The 16,072-nt window shown below is 38.9% G+C and overlaps 1 protein-coding gene across 1 annotated transcript; it reads right to left on the bottom strand.

Annotated features, from left to right (window-relative positions):
• Positions 1-7,897: 7,897 nt before the first annotated feature.
• On the bottom strand, positions 7,898-15,446 carry LOC139713271 (S-adenosylmethionine sensor upstream of mTORC1-like). The gene is made up of 4 exons (XM_071625015.1): positions 14,503-15,446; positions 11,544-11,925; positions 9,713-9,827; positions 7,898-8,953 (listed from the first exon to the last, which is right to left on the bottom strand). Exons 1-4 carry the CDS (start codon positions 14,588-14,590, stop codon positions 8,378-8,380), a joined length of 1,161 nt encoding a protein of 386 aa, XP_071481116.1. The 5' UTR covers positions 14,591-15,446; the 3' UTR covers positions 7,898-8,377.
• Between the last annotated feature and the right edge of the window lie 626 nt (positions 15,447-16,072).

Here is a 16,072-nt window from a genome sequence, read left to right on the forward strand (position 1 = left end):
CAATAGTATTGACAATGACAATTATGTTAACAACCAAATTTCATAACGTTTTTCACTTCTAACATCATTAGTGGGGATAGTTGATCAAGTGAAACGGTGCAAATTTTTGAATCGGCAATCACCGGCCATTCAAAGGCGGTGTGATTGAATTTTAATCTCCTATAGTTGAGCTTTTAAGAAGCAGACCACGTCAAAGTGTTGAAGAAATATATCTTATTATTTTCTTTATTCCCTATTTTGTCCTGTTTGTAATAGCGGGTGTGACGCGGATTAACAGGGTGATAAAGTAATGCAAGCTCTCACCTCCTATATGGTTAATCTGCGCATATTGAGAGGTGGACTGTTTTTCGCATTGGGGACTGATTGTGCTTTAATGTTTAGTACTGGTTCTAGCAGCCGTGCTGTTCACAAAGCCAGTATAATAGTACCCGATATTCAATATGCAGTGCACGTGGTAATCCTAGCCGTAATTAGCACTGGATGTATCGCCTTTCAGCTCGTGCTAGCTTCCTGACTTATGTTTCTGGCGTGTCATTTGAGTAAATCACGGGATTAACCGTGACAAGGAGATATAGCATCGTATGGATTAAACACAAAATAGGTCATTAAGGTCTCCTCTTTCCATATCTGCGCTCACATGAAGAGCTGTTCGAATCATTATTAAAGCAGTGTAAAAATAAACAGATAAAGAAATTATTTATTGCAATCATGCTGTTAACTTACTATGCATGTGCGACCCTTCAATCAGAGTATGGGTATTTTTGCAGAATTAAAAGGACATGTTTATAAATTATGTTTATTGTTTGTAGTTTCTCAACATAAGGACAGCGAAAAAAATCTATCGAAGTATGTTTTCATTGTACAGTCCAGTGCTTTCCATTTGGGTTTATGTTTCTCAATCTCTGTCACATTTTGCTCGAATGATCAAGATTTAATTGTGCAATTAATGTTAACGCTTTACTGATTGCCTTCCAGACATCGAGGTGGCTTTCAGAAAACATAACATGCCTTGGTTTCGATTTTCCATGCTAACCATTCAGGCATGCAAGCGTGTCATGCACCACGTAGCATAGACCTACTTTTTATAACCCCATACGTTTTGCTGCCTTCAATTGCGTCATTTCGATACCAGATCTATCATTATCAAGAGGCAATTATAGAGCATCTACTTTGATCGAAAGTTGCATAGTGACGTTAGGATTGAAGGATTGCTGGAACTCCAATAGGCTCTCTCGAGCTCGACACTAACCAGCAACAGCTTGTGATATTGCATGAAGTGTCGGTTCACTATTGCACAACTTTAAAGGGACATTCCATCCTGCTATTATGTTGCTTTGTATGAAAACAGACAAATCAGAAAAATAAATCAGTGAAAGTTTGGAGGAAAATGAAGAGCTGCTTAACACTAATGCGTCACTGCACGGTTGCCAATTTGCCTTTATACGCTCTAAACTCTATAATCGGTTCATAATTGTGTGTGTGTGTGTGTGTGTGTGTCTTATTTTTTTCCCCAAATTTTCACTCCTCTTATACTCATCTCGGATTTTTCTGTTTTCATACAAAGCAACATAATAATAGCAGGAAGGACTTTTCTTTTAATTGGATTGGAGTTTTGAATCTATATTGATACAACACACATACACACACACTGGCACAGTGTATACACACACACATAACGCAAACACACACACTAGCACAGTGTGCACACAGCTAATAATATATGATGAGATGAGGCTATTTCATTCATTTTCATTCATTTATTTTTCATTCCCAAAACATATAAATACATTACAGAAATTGAATAAAAGTACAAGGCTATGATCTTATCACCTCTTAATCATCTGTCTGGTTTACACAAAATATACATGTATATACTTATAATGATTGGTGAAATATTTAGACACAATTATCCCCATCCCCCTCAACGACAAAAAAGTTACCGTAACATTACAAAACGGGTTGATGAAAACAATGTCATTAAATCTTTTCTATTTATTCTGGAAAAAAAAAGAACTTAGAGAATTATTTGCTTGCAGATGACATCATCACAGGTCATTTAAGAATGGGCTGTGATCGACACTCAAGTAACGTGAAAAAAAAAAAACAACAACAACATTGAAACTGTAACATTCCGTAAATTTCATTCTGTGTCCGATTTTAGTGGAAAGTTCTTTTCAATGTTCCTATTTTTGTCTATGTATTGAAGTCAATTTGAACGTAGGGTGGATTTTTATTCAAAATCTCTTTGGATCTTTCGATTTTCCTATTTGCATTACAGTCTTCCTCATGCGCTCGGAGACGCATGCCATTAAAAAAAAGAGCTTGTATGCTGGTTGGTTCTCGTTCACGAGTTGTGTGTGTGTGTGTGTGTGTGTGTGTGTGTGTGTGTGTGTGTGTGTGTGTGTGTGTGTGTGTGTCTTTTTAAAGCACGAGTTACGTTCTAACATGAACACTTATTTAATTACCAACAACGAAAGGAGCTGAAGAAACTGATACCATCATGATGGACTAATTTTGATTGCCTTGTTATCATTTCTTCTTTTTTTTTAGAGTATACATGTGTAATACACAAGTAAAACAAAGAAAGAAGTATATTTTGCTCAGGTTTTGTGGCTATCATAATTATGTTGCGCTCTTTCACACTTCATTGCTATGCGCGTGTTATGTGGTGTATTGTTGTGTGTTTATGTAGCCATATACAACACTTACAGAAGAAATCCACCCCAAAAATAAATAAACTTCAAAAGAAAGAGGAAAATATTTCCTACAGGATGATGCGAAAATGACAAAAATCGGATAAGAAATAAGGAAGATATACCATATTGAAATTTCACATTTTTCGGTAAACATTTCTTGACCAGTCCTTGTGAATAATCAAATGAGCGAGTTGATGATGTCATACCCTCACAATTTTTCATGTAGGCTATGTTATAATCATATGAAATTTAAAAAAAAAAAACAATTATTTTTAGCTAATGCAAGGTAAAAGCATGTTCCAATACTAAGATATATCAGAGTTAACGTTTGTTCTTTTTTTTTATTTTCACAAAGGATATGTAGTTATTTTGGCAAAAATGTGGCTAAACTCTTATAGATATCAACTCTCAACCCATTCACACTCAAACCTCAAGCAATCAATCCCCTCCGGTCCTGCGATGTGTACGAGTACTCAGAGCGCATTCACAGATCTCCACCCGACAAACTCATTTCAATTTTCATATACAGGTTTTCACATGCATGGCATTATTAACGTTAATATTCCAGACCCCCACTGAATGACAAATCAAGAGATACCATGTATACGATGGAATTTGCCTGGGAGCCTAGCTCAGACAGATCATCATGACAAGTCATGCCTGCGTCGTACATTTACCCCTCCTTGATCACGTGGGCCCTCTTGAAGTTGGCCGTGAGTCACATTATGACATTTTCTAACCCCAGTTCCTGTAAAACAAATGCTATTTCCACACAAGCTTATAGAAGCTTCTAGTATGCCCATGTGTCAGTTTCTCGAGTATTCCGCACCGTCTCTGAATAAGCTATGTATAAACGAAATAGTATGAACGCCTAAATCTGCTTATTTTCTCACTCATATGGGCATCTTTCTAATTAATAATTTTGGTTTTACCTGGAGCAAGTGAAGAGTTTGTTCGCAAAAACCGAAAAGTCCATTTTTGAAGATTTTGAAGTACGGTCTCTGTCATAAAGTACAAAATAATACCTTTTAAATGATATATTGGTCACTACATATAAAGGTACATTTTTGAAGTTATGGTCAAAAAAGTAAAAATTTTCTTATTCTCTTAATTTTTCTTGACCGTTAATCGCAAATATCTCCATTTGGCAAATATGGACTTATCGGCTTTTGCAAACAAACTCTTCAAGTACTGATATTTGTGATTACATGTATTAGTATACAAATGACGCACAGGTCTGAGTGCGTCAGTCGGAATTGTGTGCATAAGGTAACTATGGAATGCTTAACCCACGAGGCGAAGCCGAGTGGGTTTAGGCTAAATTCCATAGTTACCGCATGCACACTATATTCCGACTGACGCACGAAAAGACATGTGCGTCATTTGATTTATAGAATGGGTAATTTTCTTGTCAAAAACCCAGTTTTCTATCGTGATACCCGATGACAAAATTACTGGATGCATTTCCTTTTGGCTTTCCGTAAAGGGCATGCATACCCGTACTTACGGTTTTTACTGGATGCATGGCCAGCCATGCATAAGTTTTTACTGGATGCATGGCCAAGCCGAGTGCGCGAACGCTTGCTTTAGTGCGCGAACCTTTGTTACAAGTACGCGTACTCTTGCTAAGTGCGCGATAACATGTTTACCACTGTGACTCAGCGTGCGGCCAGTAAAAATGAACACATAGCTCTCGACCAATCAGATCGCAGGATTCTCGCTACCCATTCTATAATATTTGATTATGTTTGTATTTAGATTAGCTACAGCTGATAGACTGAACTTTCCTCATCTCTTCATTTTTGCATGGCATGAATCTCAGAGTAGGGCTTGATTACTGATTGTTCTGAACATGGGGTACTAGTATACCAAAGCCTTTTAAGTTCTGTTGTTGTTACTGTTTTCTGTTTTTTACCACAAGATGTCTAGTAAAGTGTTACACAGCATGTTGCAGTTGGTCATTGATTCAGGGCCAAATCATCCATGCAAAATCAAGTACACTGTATACACATTGAATTGTGAAATGTGAGTGCCATGAACTTTTCACGTTTTCCGGCTGAATGTAAAAGTAACTGCATGATTGATGACTTCCTTTGTGCTTTGTAATCTCATAATAGCATGTACACCAGTCTGGATATATTTATCTACAATGCCAGCAGGACACACAGACATATGCAAAGGATGTCGAGTTTTAACCAAGTTTATTAATTTTCTCATAATAAAATATTCTAATTGCAACAAATTTGAGTATTCAAAATACATAAACGAACACACGTATGACATGTTTCATACTGTCACTGTGGACAATATGATTGACATTGATAACCCAGCTAGCAAACCCTGTCACTGAAAACTGAAGGTCACATAATACAAAACTGCATGTATACAAACAGTATAAACAGAGTGCAAAATTAAAGTAAACAAAACAAGATAACTGTCAAACATTCTTTGCCTTACATACAGTGTTCTACCATTTATATGAACTGTAATGTATGTTTGTGTGCATGGGTAGAGGTGTCCTTAAACAGAAAAGGCTCATCATATCAAAATTGATCAAACGAATCAATTCGCATGTGGCAAGTCACATAGAGCCATTATTCAAGCTGCTACATGAATGAATTTCCAGGGAGTATGGAAGTTTGATTTATATCCACCAAATCAAATGTCTCATGCTATCTACAGAAAAAGAAGAAATGAATGGAAAATGTTGGGAAGGCAGAGAAAAATATCTGTGCTCTTGACCCCTCAGCACAAGTATTTGTCAGTTTTAAGTGCAAGCCCAATCATGTCCAAGTACTGTCAAGTATAGCTGCAGCTAAGAGTGGTCTCTCAGAGCAATGACCTCTCCCCTAATAAATAAGGAACCTAAAATGCTTCGATTTGTAATTTTGAGGTGTGTATAAAGGGAGTTACCAGATTGATGCAGCAATTGCCTTGAGAAAATATGCCAAAGACAAATAACCATCCCCAGCCCAATGATCCAAGTGACACCGTGTGACTCATGAATCTTGAAATTGAAACATGTATTATCTGAAGGCTTGCACATTGATCCACTTCACAATTAAAATTCATGTGTGAAAAACTTACTCAGTAAACACATACATTTTGGTTTTTTTTTAAGTTTTGATTAAAAAAAATGTAAGCCCTTATGATTGATCAGGGTATATTATATCAATATTATGTGGACCCCATGTCATACAGCGCTTGTATAATACTACAAACTTACAGTATACTAATGATGCACAGGATAGAGTGTGTTAGTGAAGGTGCGGCGCGCTCGAGAGTATTGACAATGGTGCGACATGCACGAGGCGCAGCCGAGTGCATGTTTGCAACCGTTGTCAATACTCGAGAGTGAGCCGCACCTTCACTAACGCCACGAAATAATCCTGTGCATCATTAGTTTTATAAAATGGGTCGAAAACTAACAGCATTATTCACGTACCTTTGTGGGTCAATACCAGTCAGCTACATGTAGCACTCGCTCAAAAGTCAAGATGTCCGAAGATGTTCGTCCCAAACATTTAGGCACGTCGCACTCGGAAATCCCGCACACTCACCTAGTACTGTACGTACGTATAAGAGTATACGTACGCCACGTACTGTTATGCACATGAAAGGCCGCCGGCTGTTGTGGCAGCCCGCGGCCCGAACTAGAAGTTGTTTACAGGATTGACAGCGCGTATAGTAGCGCGTGACGCACTTGTAACAACTGATTGAGTGCGCACTGCTAGTGTAAAACATTGTGACGTACGTCAGGCCAGGGAGGTGGAAGAGAGACTCTTCTTAGTGCTTACCTGAAGAAAATAATGCACGCACACGTGACTCATTTCAGCGCTTCCAATTGGCTACATTCTTGAACCCATTTTATAATAATAGTTACTACATGGATGCAGCATGGCAATAGTCAATAAATTGAAAGAAGTTTAATTTAACTGTTGCTATGACAACAAAACAGGGAATGCTTTTTTTGTTTTCAAAATGGCCATGATATGCCAAGATGAGTTAATATAACATACAAATCATGGGTTGTATAGTTCATACAAGTGAACAGTTTTCTTTCACGAAAAACACTGGCAGACATGGCATGTCTTTAAAAAAAATGACAATGCATCTTTGGTATCACAGAGAGGGAGACAAGAAAACACGCTTTTGAAATTGTTGTGAAGTGATGATAAGAGCATAATAGAGTGAAGGACGAAACAATACGTCAGATCTAGTAATGCACCCCCCCCCCCCCCGAAAAAAAAAAACCTTGAGGAATTATGGAGTGCTACATAATGAATCCATGAATAATGACCATTCAATAATTTTACCTGAAATGCTGAGAACTTCTGATGGATTGACACAATCCCCCCCCCCCCTTTTTAAGTTAAAATCATTTTGGAAGTGAACATGGACTCTACATTTGTGCAATTCCACATGATGCACACAAAATTTCTGTGTTACCAGCAAATGAAACTTTTGTGGCCTCAACTATAAGGCCCACAGCAGCAAACCAGCATCAATACAAAAGTCATGTTCATGGGGATTCAATGGCACAGACAACAATGAACTGTATAGACAGGATGAGAACTTTACAATTCCGACATTCTTTAAGCTATGTTACAGCAATGTTACTGCCAATCACCAATAAGAAATTCCTTTTAGCTCTCTTCTCAATATCATTCTCATTTCTGCAGTATGGATTTCTCTTAATTTAAAAAGAAAAGCCAAACCATGCATGAACAGAGATGCATTTAACATCAACATCTCATTTAGTTTGTACATGGATCACAGTATTTTTTTTCTAGTACCTTCCTTGCTCAGCAGAAATGTAACACCAGTAAAGGTACAAAAACACTAAAGCAAATGAACATCTGGAATAATCACAAGATGTATAACGTTATCATTCTTACAGTACACAGACTGCAATTCATGTGAAATCGCTGTTTACCTTGTGATACTTTGAACATCACATGCTGAACATCACCTTTCTTCAAATACATATCTATTTGCTTCATAGGATGTGGTCAAATGTTCAACTGTTTCCAGTGTTGCATTCGCAACATAGCATAATGTGCATCTAAAGCCTGGTGCTACCCAACAAAAAGCTGTGTTGTAATTTGAATGGAAAGGGGCAAAACATCGGAACACAGCATAGATAACATCGATTTAAATACTTCCCCCAGCCAATTAATAGATACTAAATGACTGGGTACACAATTAAACTTCACACAATTCCCTTCAGAGAAGGTCTGCAGTAATACTGAGATGTTTCCATTGCCATCATGAAGGAGAGATAGTTCCCACTGATAGATTTTGATCTGGGAAGTGTCCTACATTCTTAGAAATAACACAAACACCATTATTTTGATCATCATCGAAGTACTTTTATGTAAACCTTTCTATTTTAAATCTTTGCTACCCTTCTCTATTTGAACATTGACATAGCAGTGCCTCACTTTTTCCTTCATTAATTATCCTCACTGAAATGACGAGAGAATGGGACAAACAAATGTTGTTTTATCGAGTGACAAGATTTGACAGCTGGTACAACATTACATCAAGGCACTTTAGCATGTGGGAGATAAAGTCTATAGCACTCTTTTGAAATATGGTATATTTGGCAATGCTTCTACACAAAAACAATGTAACAGAGTCTTCGCAGAGATTGTTCTTAGAATGATCAAGTCAGAATTCTACCAAAATTCTGAAGCGTCACCAAGACAGAGGGAAGGTAGTTCGCTAAATGCAGCAGTCAAGTCTGCAATTTCAGACTCTGTTTTGGGGAGACAGTCTGAGAAGAAGCTCTCTTCAACCTCCTCATTGAAGTCCTGAGGGATGAAGAGCATATCCGGCCCACCCTCACTCCCAGACATGTCCGATGGGGGATCGTGTGATGTCTTGCGGAAAGCCATGTAGTGCAGGTGTGTGTCTTTGATGTAGCGCCACCGCGTGAAGCCTAGCGACTCAATGGCAGTCCTCCAGCTCTTGATCATGCCAGCATTGCGATTCTGGTGGGACGAGTCGGGGGTGATGATGAGGAGAAGTCCGTTCATTTGCAGCAATTGATGCGCCTTCTGGCAGCAGATCCATCTCTGGTACGGCGAGGGGAAATAGGACAGGAGAAGGGAGAACACAATCACATGGAAGCACTCCTTGGGAAGGGTCTCCACTGGACTTTTCAACGTTCTCAAGTACCTGTTCACTGTGTCTGGTGCTACCTGGAGAGGTTGCTGAAGTTGTAAGTTTAGGAAATCACATTTGTGGACACTCTGCAAATAGGAGAGAGGTGAGAAATGACATCACATTAGTAAGCATTCAGGAAGTAGGGAAAGAAAAATGAAATCCTACTTACACATATTTCTACAATGAGCTAATTTATACAGTACACACACAAAAAGAGATGATACCATGTAGAGTCAATCTACCCATATCTGACTTTCAACTTTTTGTATTATTCACTCCCTTAATACAGCACTTTTCCTGCAGTTCTGCAGTATTCATTTACACATTGTAAGAAAATATAGCCCCTTCTTACATCCCATCATGCATTCCATACAGCAGATACTATATTAGTGAAGCCACTGAACGTATGACAAAATATAGAAAATGCAACTGTACATCATGAGAAAGAACAGACAGACCTCTTCATGGCCTCAACTACTTAAATAAAAAGGCCGAGTAAGCAAAGGAAATGAATTGACAAAAGGCATGGATCCCATTTCCTGACATGACGTGTTCAGCACTAAGGAGAGAATTGCCAACTTGGTTTCCAGGCAATGCTAGGTACCCTCATTCCCAAATGGAACCTGACAGAAAAAAGGAGCATGTCTCCAAAGAGTCAAGTCTCATCGACATGACACAAAACAGAGTTTATGCACAGCTGTCTTAATTCATATCCTCTTTCTTTTTTGGGGGACAATAGACTATGAACACAACGGTCCAAAGAGTTGCCCTACCAAGATGGAAATATATGTGCCTGTATACGGAACACTACATAAAACCATGCATTGAAAATTTTTTGAACTCACTTCAACTGCAGGTGAGATGTCAATTCCTACTGACAGGAACTCATCATAGTCCAGGAAAGGGTTGAAACAGCTGCCAACATCTAGTAGTCGTAACTGGCCAGAGAATGGGAGGGATCTGTAGTAAGAGGTAAGAAAAAAAAAGTGCTGTATTAAGTTTCTAAAACAGTGCATATCTTACACAAATCTTATGGAAAGATCACAGTGGAGACCTGTCCATTTTTTTAAACAATAACAAAAAGCATGCAAGCCTTCCATATCAACATATTTCATATTACACACTTCCCATGAATGCTGAGTTGTAATATAATGTTGACAACATACAATGTACTACTGTATCCCGATTAAAAAAGGGCACCATTATTAAATGGACAAGGGAAATTGAATTGAAAAATTCTAACACTAATAGTCAGATTTGTTACAGTTGTAAGTACAAATAAAGCTATGAACACAAGGAGATAAACTAGAAATGTATGATATCTACATATGACTCGAGAAACACAAATTCATTGTTCAAACCAACACAGAGGCAAAAGAAATGGACATGGACACGTGTGGTGTTGACCCAGCAAGAGCCTTGCACAAACAAGTTCCTTGAATTCAGCACTGGTGACCTACTGACATTGGTAGGCTTGTGATTGGTGGAGGGCTAGGGGCGTGATGGGAGGTGTTGACTAAAGCCCTTATCTTTGTCATGTGCCTAGGAGCATGATGTCAGAACTTCTGGGGGAACTGGTGGAGCTCAGCGAACAATAAAAACTCACAATCAATCCCAGGCACCACTGCAGCACTGGTGCAATAAAGCTTTGCATTTGAACTAGCCAGTTGATCAACTCAGAAGTGCTGACAGACTACTGTCCACTGACAGAATTTAGTTAGTCAGGTGAAACTTAAACAAGGATGTTATTAGTTGCCCAGTATCTCCTCTCCCCTAATGAAAGAATGATAGAGTCACAAGTCATTTTTCTTTCCTGGAAAAAAAAAAATCAAAGTGAAATGCTGCTGTTGAACAAAAAGATTTCTGAGTACCTGTTACTGTATATTGAAGAGGCCATTCTCATCATAAAATGTGAAACTACGCAAGGGTGGGGTTTTCATTATTCCTACTCACTTTATGAGAGACTAATTGATAATTGTTTTCCACACTTATCAAAAAGCTTTGCATGGGAGCTTGCCTGGGAAACTGGGCTAGTCATGCATGACTGCCGACTTGATGACAGTTTTATGAGCGAGCTGTAGTACAAAATGCTGGCATACCCACTCCCAAGCCACTGCATGGAGGGGAAGGGGCTAGCTAACAGCATTTCCTGTGTTGAAGGTTGCCAGGATGTCTTTTACGGTTCTAGCCAGACAAAAATATCAACATTAAAGCTGCTACTCAGGCATGCTTAGTGCAGAAAAATACTACCCCATCAAATATATGAATTTGTGTGTCTTCCCCAGGGGTGTAGGCCTATACCATTATCTTGAATGTAATTAAAATGTCACATTCTGACTGAAACAAGAGAAATGTTTTCCATTTCCATGTCAAATCACTTCTTTTTTTTGTCTCCTCATTGTTACAAAGTCTATCAGAGATGGGAAAAAATCTTGGATTGATGTGTGATAGATGTTAATTTTCCTACTTTGAGCCATTTCTTTCTAAAAAAAAGAAGAAAAATCTTTATTCTTACAATATAAAAAAACTATGATGAAGACAGAATGGATTTTTTAACCCGTTGAGGACGAGTCCCGAGTATACTCGGGCAGGTGTCTATGGGAAATGCGTGCTGTAGCAAAATCAGCCCGTCCTCAAAGGGTTAAATTGCAAACCAATTATTCCTTTTGTACTTACATTGTGTTGTATCTGTTACTTCCAGGATGTGAGAGGTCATAATAATTATGATGAAAGTCCTCCAGTGTTGAGAGTATTGAAGTTGATATGCTGTTGCCATTGGTATTGCCATTCACATTCATTGAGCCATTGCACAGCCATCGTGCTTCCTCAGTCCGTTTGTGATGATGCTCTTTCCTCCTCCGATCTTTCTCCAGCACCTTCTTCATGCCTCCAAGAAAGAAATAGTCTCTGCATGCGTCTCTACACCACTTTATTCTGTCGTCTGCATGTTTTGTAGACCAGTGTTCCTGGGCAAGATGCTGCATAGCATAGGCATACTCTCCCAGTGACTCCTCATCTTCGCAGTGCTCATTCCAGATCTTCTCATAGTCACCACCAGCTGTGAAGAAACAAAAATAAATACAAATCATGTTAAAAAGAGTGCAACACTACAAATATGTACATTAGGCAAATTTTCATTCCAACTACATCTTCACAAGAGTTATTTTGAACAGCAAAGTTTTCAACACATAAATTATCCTACTCGAAGAATCCTCATGAAGTGGGAATCATATAATCAAGGAAAGTCCAGGGGAAAGCCTGTTTCTTTGTAGTAACTGTACACTGCTGAATATCATGGTAGATTCCAACAACCATACTCAATTCAATACATTGTGCGTTCACAAAATAACATGATATGCATTCAAATGTCTAAGCCGGAATATCTCACCAAACTCCACATGATGCAGAAGTAAAGCAAGCATGTTTAAATTTCCTGCTGCCCAGAGCAGAAAAATAATGCAACACTGAGACTTGAGCTAGCTATGGACTTGTGCCATTTTATTGGAAGTAATCTTGGATATATAGGATCCAACTGCTCTCTGGAACAATACATCTTTTCATATCAGATAACCTTAGCCCTTGACAAATTTAATTACCTCAATTCTGAAGTTCAAGTCTCATTAAACTTTAAAGAAAGGCAAAAGTTCAGCCCTGCATCTGTCATGTACATGAACGTAATGGTGCATGTGTGTGTGCGCACGTGTGTGCAAACAGTTTAATGCTATCTTGCTGCAATGTTGAAAGAGTTCAAAGTATCTTAACAAGATTGCATTGTATGCTGTTAAGACACTTGTGAGATAAACCTGAACAAATGACAGGTATTACTCCTGACTCCTCATGTACATGTACATATTGCAATTAACCCGTTGAGGACGGGCTGGTTTTACTACATGTACGATGCGCATTTCCCATACGCACTTCCCTGAGTTTACTAGGGACTCATCCTCAACGGGTTAAACAACAGCATAATGTACACGTATCTCTGGAGAGTTTAAAAAAAAAAAAAAAATGAACTTTGTATCACAAAGTTGAATCACATTGTAACCTATTTACTTGTTTTAAATCCAAAGGCAGTTTATTTGAAGCCCATATGTTCACTGCACAGGTTATTATTGCCTTTCAGTTTCACTGGAGAATAGAAGACTCTTCAGAGACTGGGGGTGTATTTCAGCCAAATGATATTGTATGCAAATTTGGGAAGCGAAGGATGCAAGTAAATATGATGTGTCAGCCAAGTTGAAGCATAGGTAAGTGCAAACACAATTTGACTCTACAATCAACATTTACACACGGAGAGCTAAAATAAACACTTGAGATTCTCTTCCAATAGAGTAAAGAGCCATGCACATGTCTGTCCATACTCTCACTCTCACATGGAAAAGCATGCATCACATGGCAGAAACTGGTGTCACATTATTTTCTAAAACTGTTTGTTTTGACCAGATTTGGTTAGAACAATTAAGTAAAATCCAAACTGTTCTACACTACAATAACTAGCAAAATGCAAGGATTCATAAGTAATCATATTTTCGTCTTGAAGACAACTCTGAACATCCTTACCAGAACCTCTGCCAAAGAATAGCTAGGGCAATTCCTTAAATGATTAAATTTGAAGTCTTCCTCTAAATTCCATGCTGTAAAATTAGACAACAACAAGTTGTTTACCTACATGCAGGGTAAACAATTGATATGAAATTCATAGTACCTGGTACTGAAATTCATAGTATGATAATATGAACTGAATTCAACATATTATCTTCAGTGCAGTGGTACGTTTGTTCTTTGATTAAAGCCATTAACATCTGACACTAGTGACAGACACAATATTGTGATATAATCTAGCATTTGGACTGTTGGTTTCTCAATGAAAAATCAAAGCAATTTCAGGGTTTTACTTCTGTACAGCGACAGGGCTGTGTATACTAGACCTATAGTAATATTTCAGGGTTACAGAGTTGAGTATTGCTATGCTGAAGAGCTACACATTCTTGCATCAAGTTAGTTTTAAAGACCAATGGCAATATCATGATCAATGATTACAAATTTTACAGGGCTTTAAGTCATATACAATGCTCTAATTGGCATTATCGTGAAATAGTCCACCACTCCATTCACCGCCATTCATTTTGTCATAGCCGGGGACTTTTTTCAACCTCCATAGACTTTGCACATAGTGGAGATGCACACGCAGAACGAGAGGGGACCAATATCACGATTTGGCCCTCTAACTTACAAAATCAAGAAAGTCTCAAGAAAGTCGAAAGAAAGTCTGACAGGTCTACCATGGTCCATAGGGCATAATTCACTTGTATAGAATGATTCCAAATGATTGATGACAACTTAGGGGAAATAAAACATGATATCAGATTCTACAGTAAGATGATCTCACACGATGCAGAACTTGCCCAGAACTCGATCAAGCCTCTGTTAGTTTCTGCCAAACATTCACAGGGTGAAATCCAAGCTTATATAGAAACAGTAGATGTCTATTTTAGTTAGATCTAAGCGTTCACTAATGTGCCCCCCCCCCCCCCCACACACACACACACATGCACACAAATAAAAAGGGGGAAAAAAGAAGAAAACAAGTTTGCACAGACGCAGGGCCAGGGCTGACTACTTTACATGCACATACCTGTTTGGTAGAAAGAATAAAACGGACGGTTTCCCAAGGTGAGCCCCTGGGAATGAGCGTGTGAAATGAAGGTAAGGCAGCAAGTCATTGTTTCACTGACAGTGTTCGACTGTTGCTTCACAATCGACAAGAGCAGATCGTTGTCAAAAAGATCTTAAAAACGTCTCAAGTTCAACTGCTTGGTGACAACTTTGGTTGAGTCTGTTGTTACGTCCTTTAATGATCTGGTGCCAACAAAGCAATGAAGGTTTAAGCGAAATTTATCCCCTTGTGATTGCCGCTACCTGGCCTGTAGTAGCTGAGTCGTGCTGTTCAAGCAAGCAAGTCGATGTCCTCGCTTGCCGTACTTTCACTTCGTATTTCAGACAAGATATTGCAGATGCTTTACAAATAGTAAATTCGTTGACTGTAGTAGTACTTGTAGTTACGTGTCTTTGGAAGCGCTTTAACGATATAAATGTCAGAAGTTCAAAGTCAAAAGTAGACAATAAAGGCTAGATGATGCAATGATTTTCGGTCCCGTCGTATTGCCCCTTGCCTTGTTCAGCCTTGCCCTTGAAACTGCACTGCATTCACCACAGCTCACGGTTTTGATGGAATGGTGTTGAAAGAAAATTCGCTCAAACATCCGTACAGTGGGCTAGTGTTGACAATACCCTCTGCCACACAAAATTCCAGGCTTCTAAGATAAAATAAGCTGGATGTCCCACTTGCAATTGCTTGCTTCAGACTATTAGCCCCAAACAGCTTGACCCGTCAGCTGATGGCTGCTACTTCTGTCCGTTACTGCAGAGCAAGTGAACCAGCTGTGAGCTATAGCACACAGCATGCAACCCGCACAGAGCAGGCATGTAATACAGGCAGGCTTTACATGTACGTGCAGCAGAGCACCCTACACAGCTTAGCAGACGATCTTTGTGCACCAGCTGGTAATCTTCCACTGCGACTCTTAATAAATATTCAACAGCAATGCACATGGGCCGACACACCTCTCAGAGCCCACCAATCAGCGAGTCCAATAAATCAAATAACAATCAGCTGAGCCGAGTTGGGAAAATAGGTAGAACTACAGCGCCATTTGATTGGTCACTGTAACACACGTAAAATGATATTCACATAGAGACAGCTGCTTATTGGCTAATGATTGCGTGAAGCCAGGACCCTTGGGGTAAAAGTTCACTGGCATCGATATTTATAACGGAAAACTTGATGTGCGAGGTAGCAACAGTATAATGGGGAGATGGAGCCCTGCATTATTTCTGTATTCACGGTTACTCCGCTAATACAATTTCTCATAACAAAACATGCGGAAACATCTCGAAAATATGCCTTCGAAATCAGTCTATCGTCATTCCTCAAAATTATATTTTGCGTATGTGGGGGTGCATGTAGGTGTGTGTGTGTGTGTGTGTGTGTGTGTGTGTGTGTGTGTGAAGTGAGGAAGAAAAGAAAATCTCTTAAAAGAAATAAATTGTGTTTGCATTCATATGAAAATTACAAATATTCTAACTTTCATCCCCCGCGTCTTTGTTTTTCCCCTTTCTCATCATAACAACGGCAATATCTGATA

Source organism: Diadema antillarum, unplaced genomic scaffold (genome assembly GCF_040938485.1).
Source record: "Diadema antillarum isolate AM-2024a unplaced genomic scaffold, OU_Dant_1.0 seq00001937_RagTag, whole genome shotgun sequence".
NCBI lineage: Eukaryota > Metazoa > Echinodermata > Echinoidea > Diadematoida > Diadematidae > Diadema > Diadema antillarum.

Bases quoted from the DNA above. Each gene is read 5' to 3' on its own strand.
- LOC139713271 (XM_071625015.1), bottom strand. From the start codon at position 14,590: ATGACTTGCTGCCTTACCTTCATTTCACACGCTCATTCCCAGGGGCTC. The intron at 11,926-14,502 runs GTATGTGCATGT...GTTTCTTCACAG, and splicing joins TTATTCTTTCTACCAAACAG to CTGGTGGTGACTATGAGAAG. The intron at 8,954-9,712 runs GTGAGTTCAAAA...TCCTATTTGCAG, and splicing joins ACATCTCACCTGCAGTTGAA to AGTGTCCACAAATGTGATTT.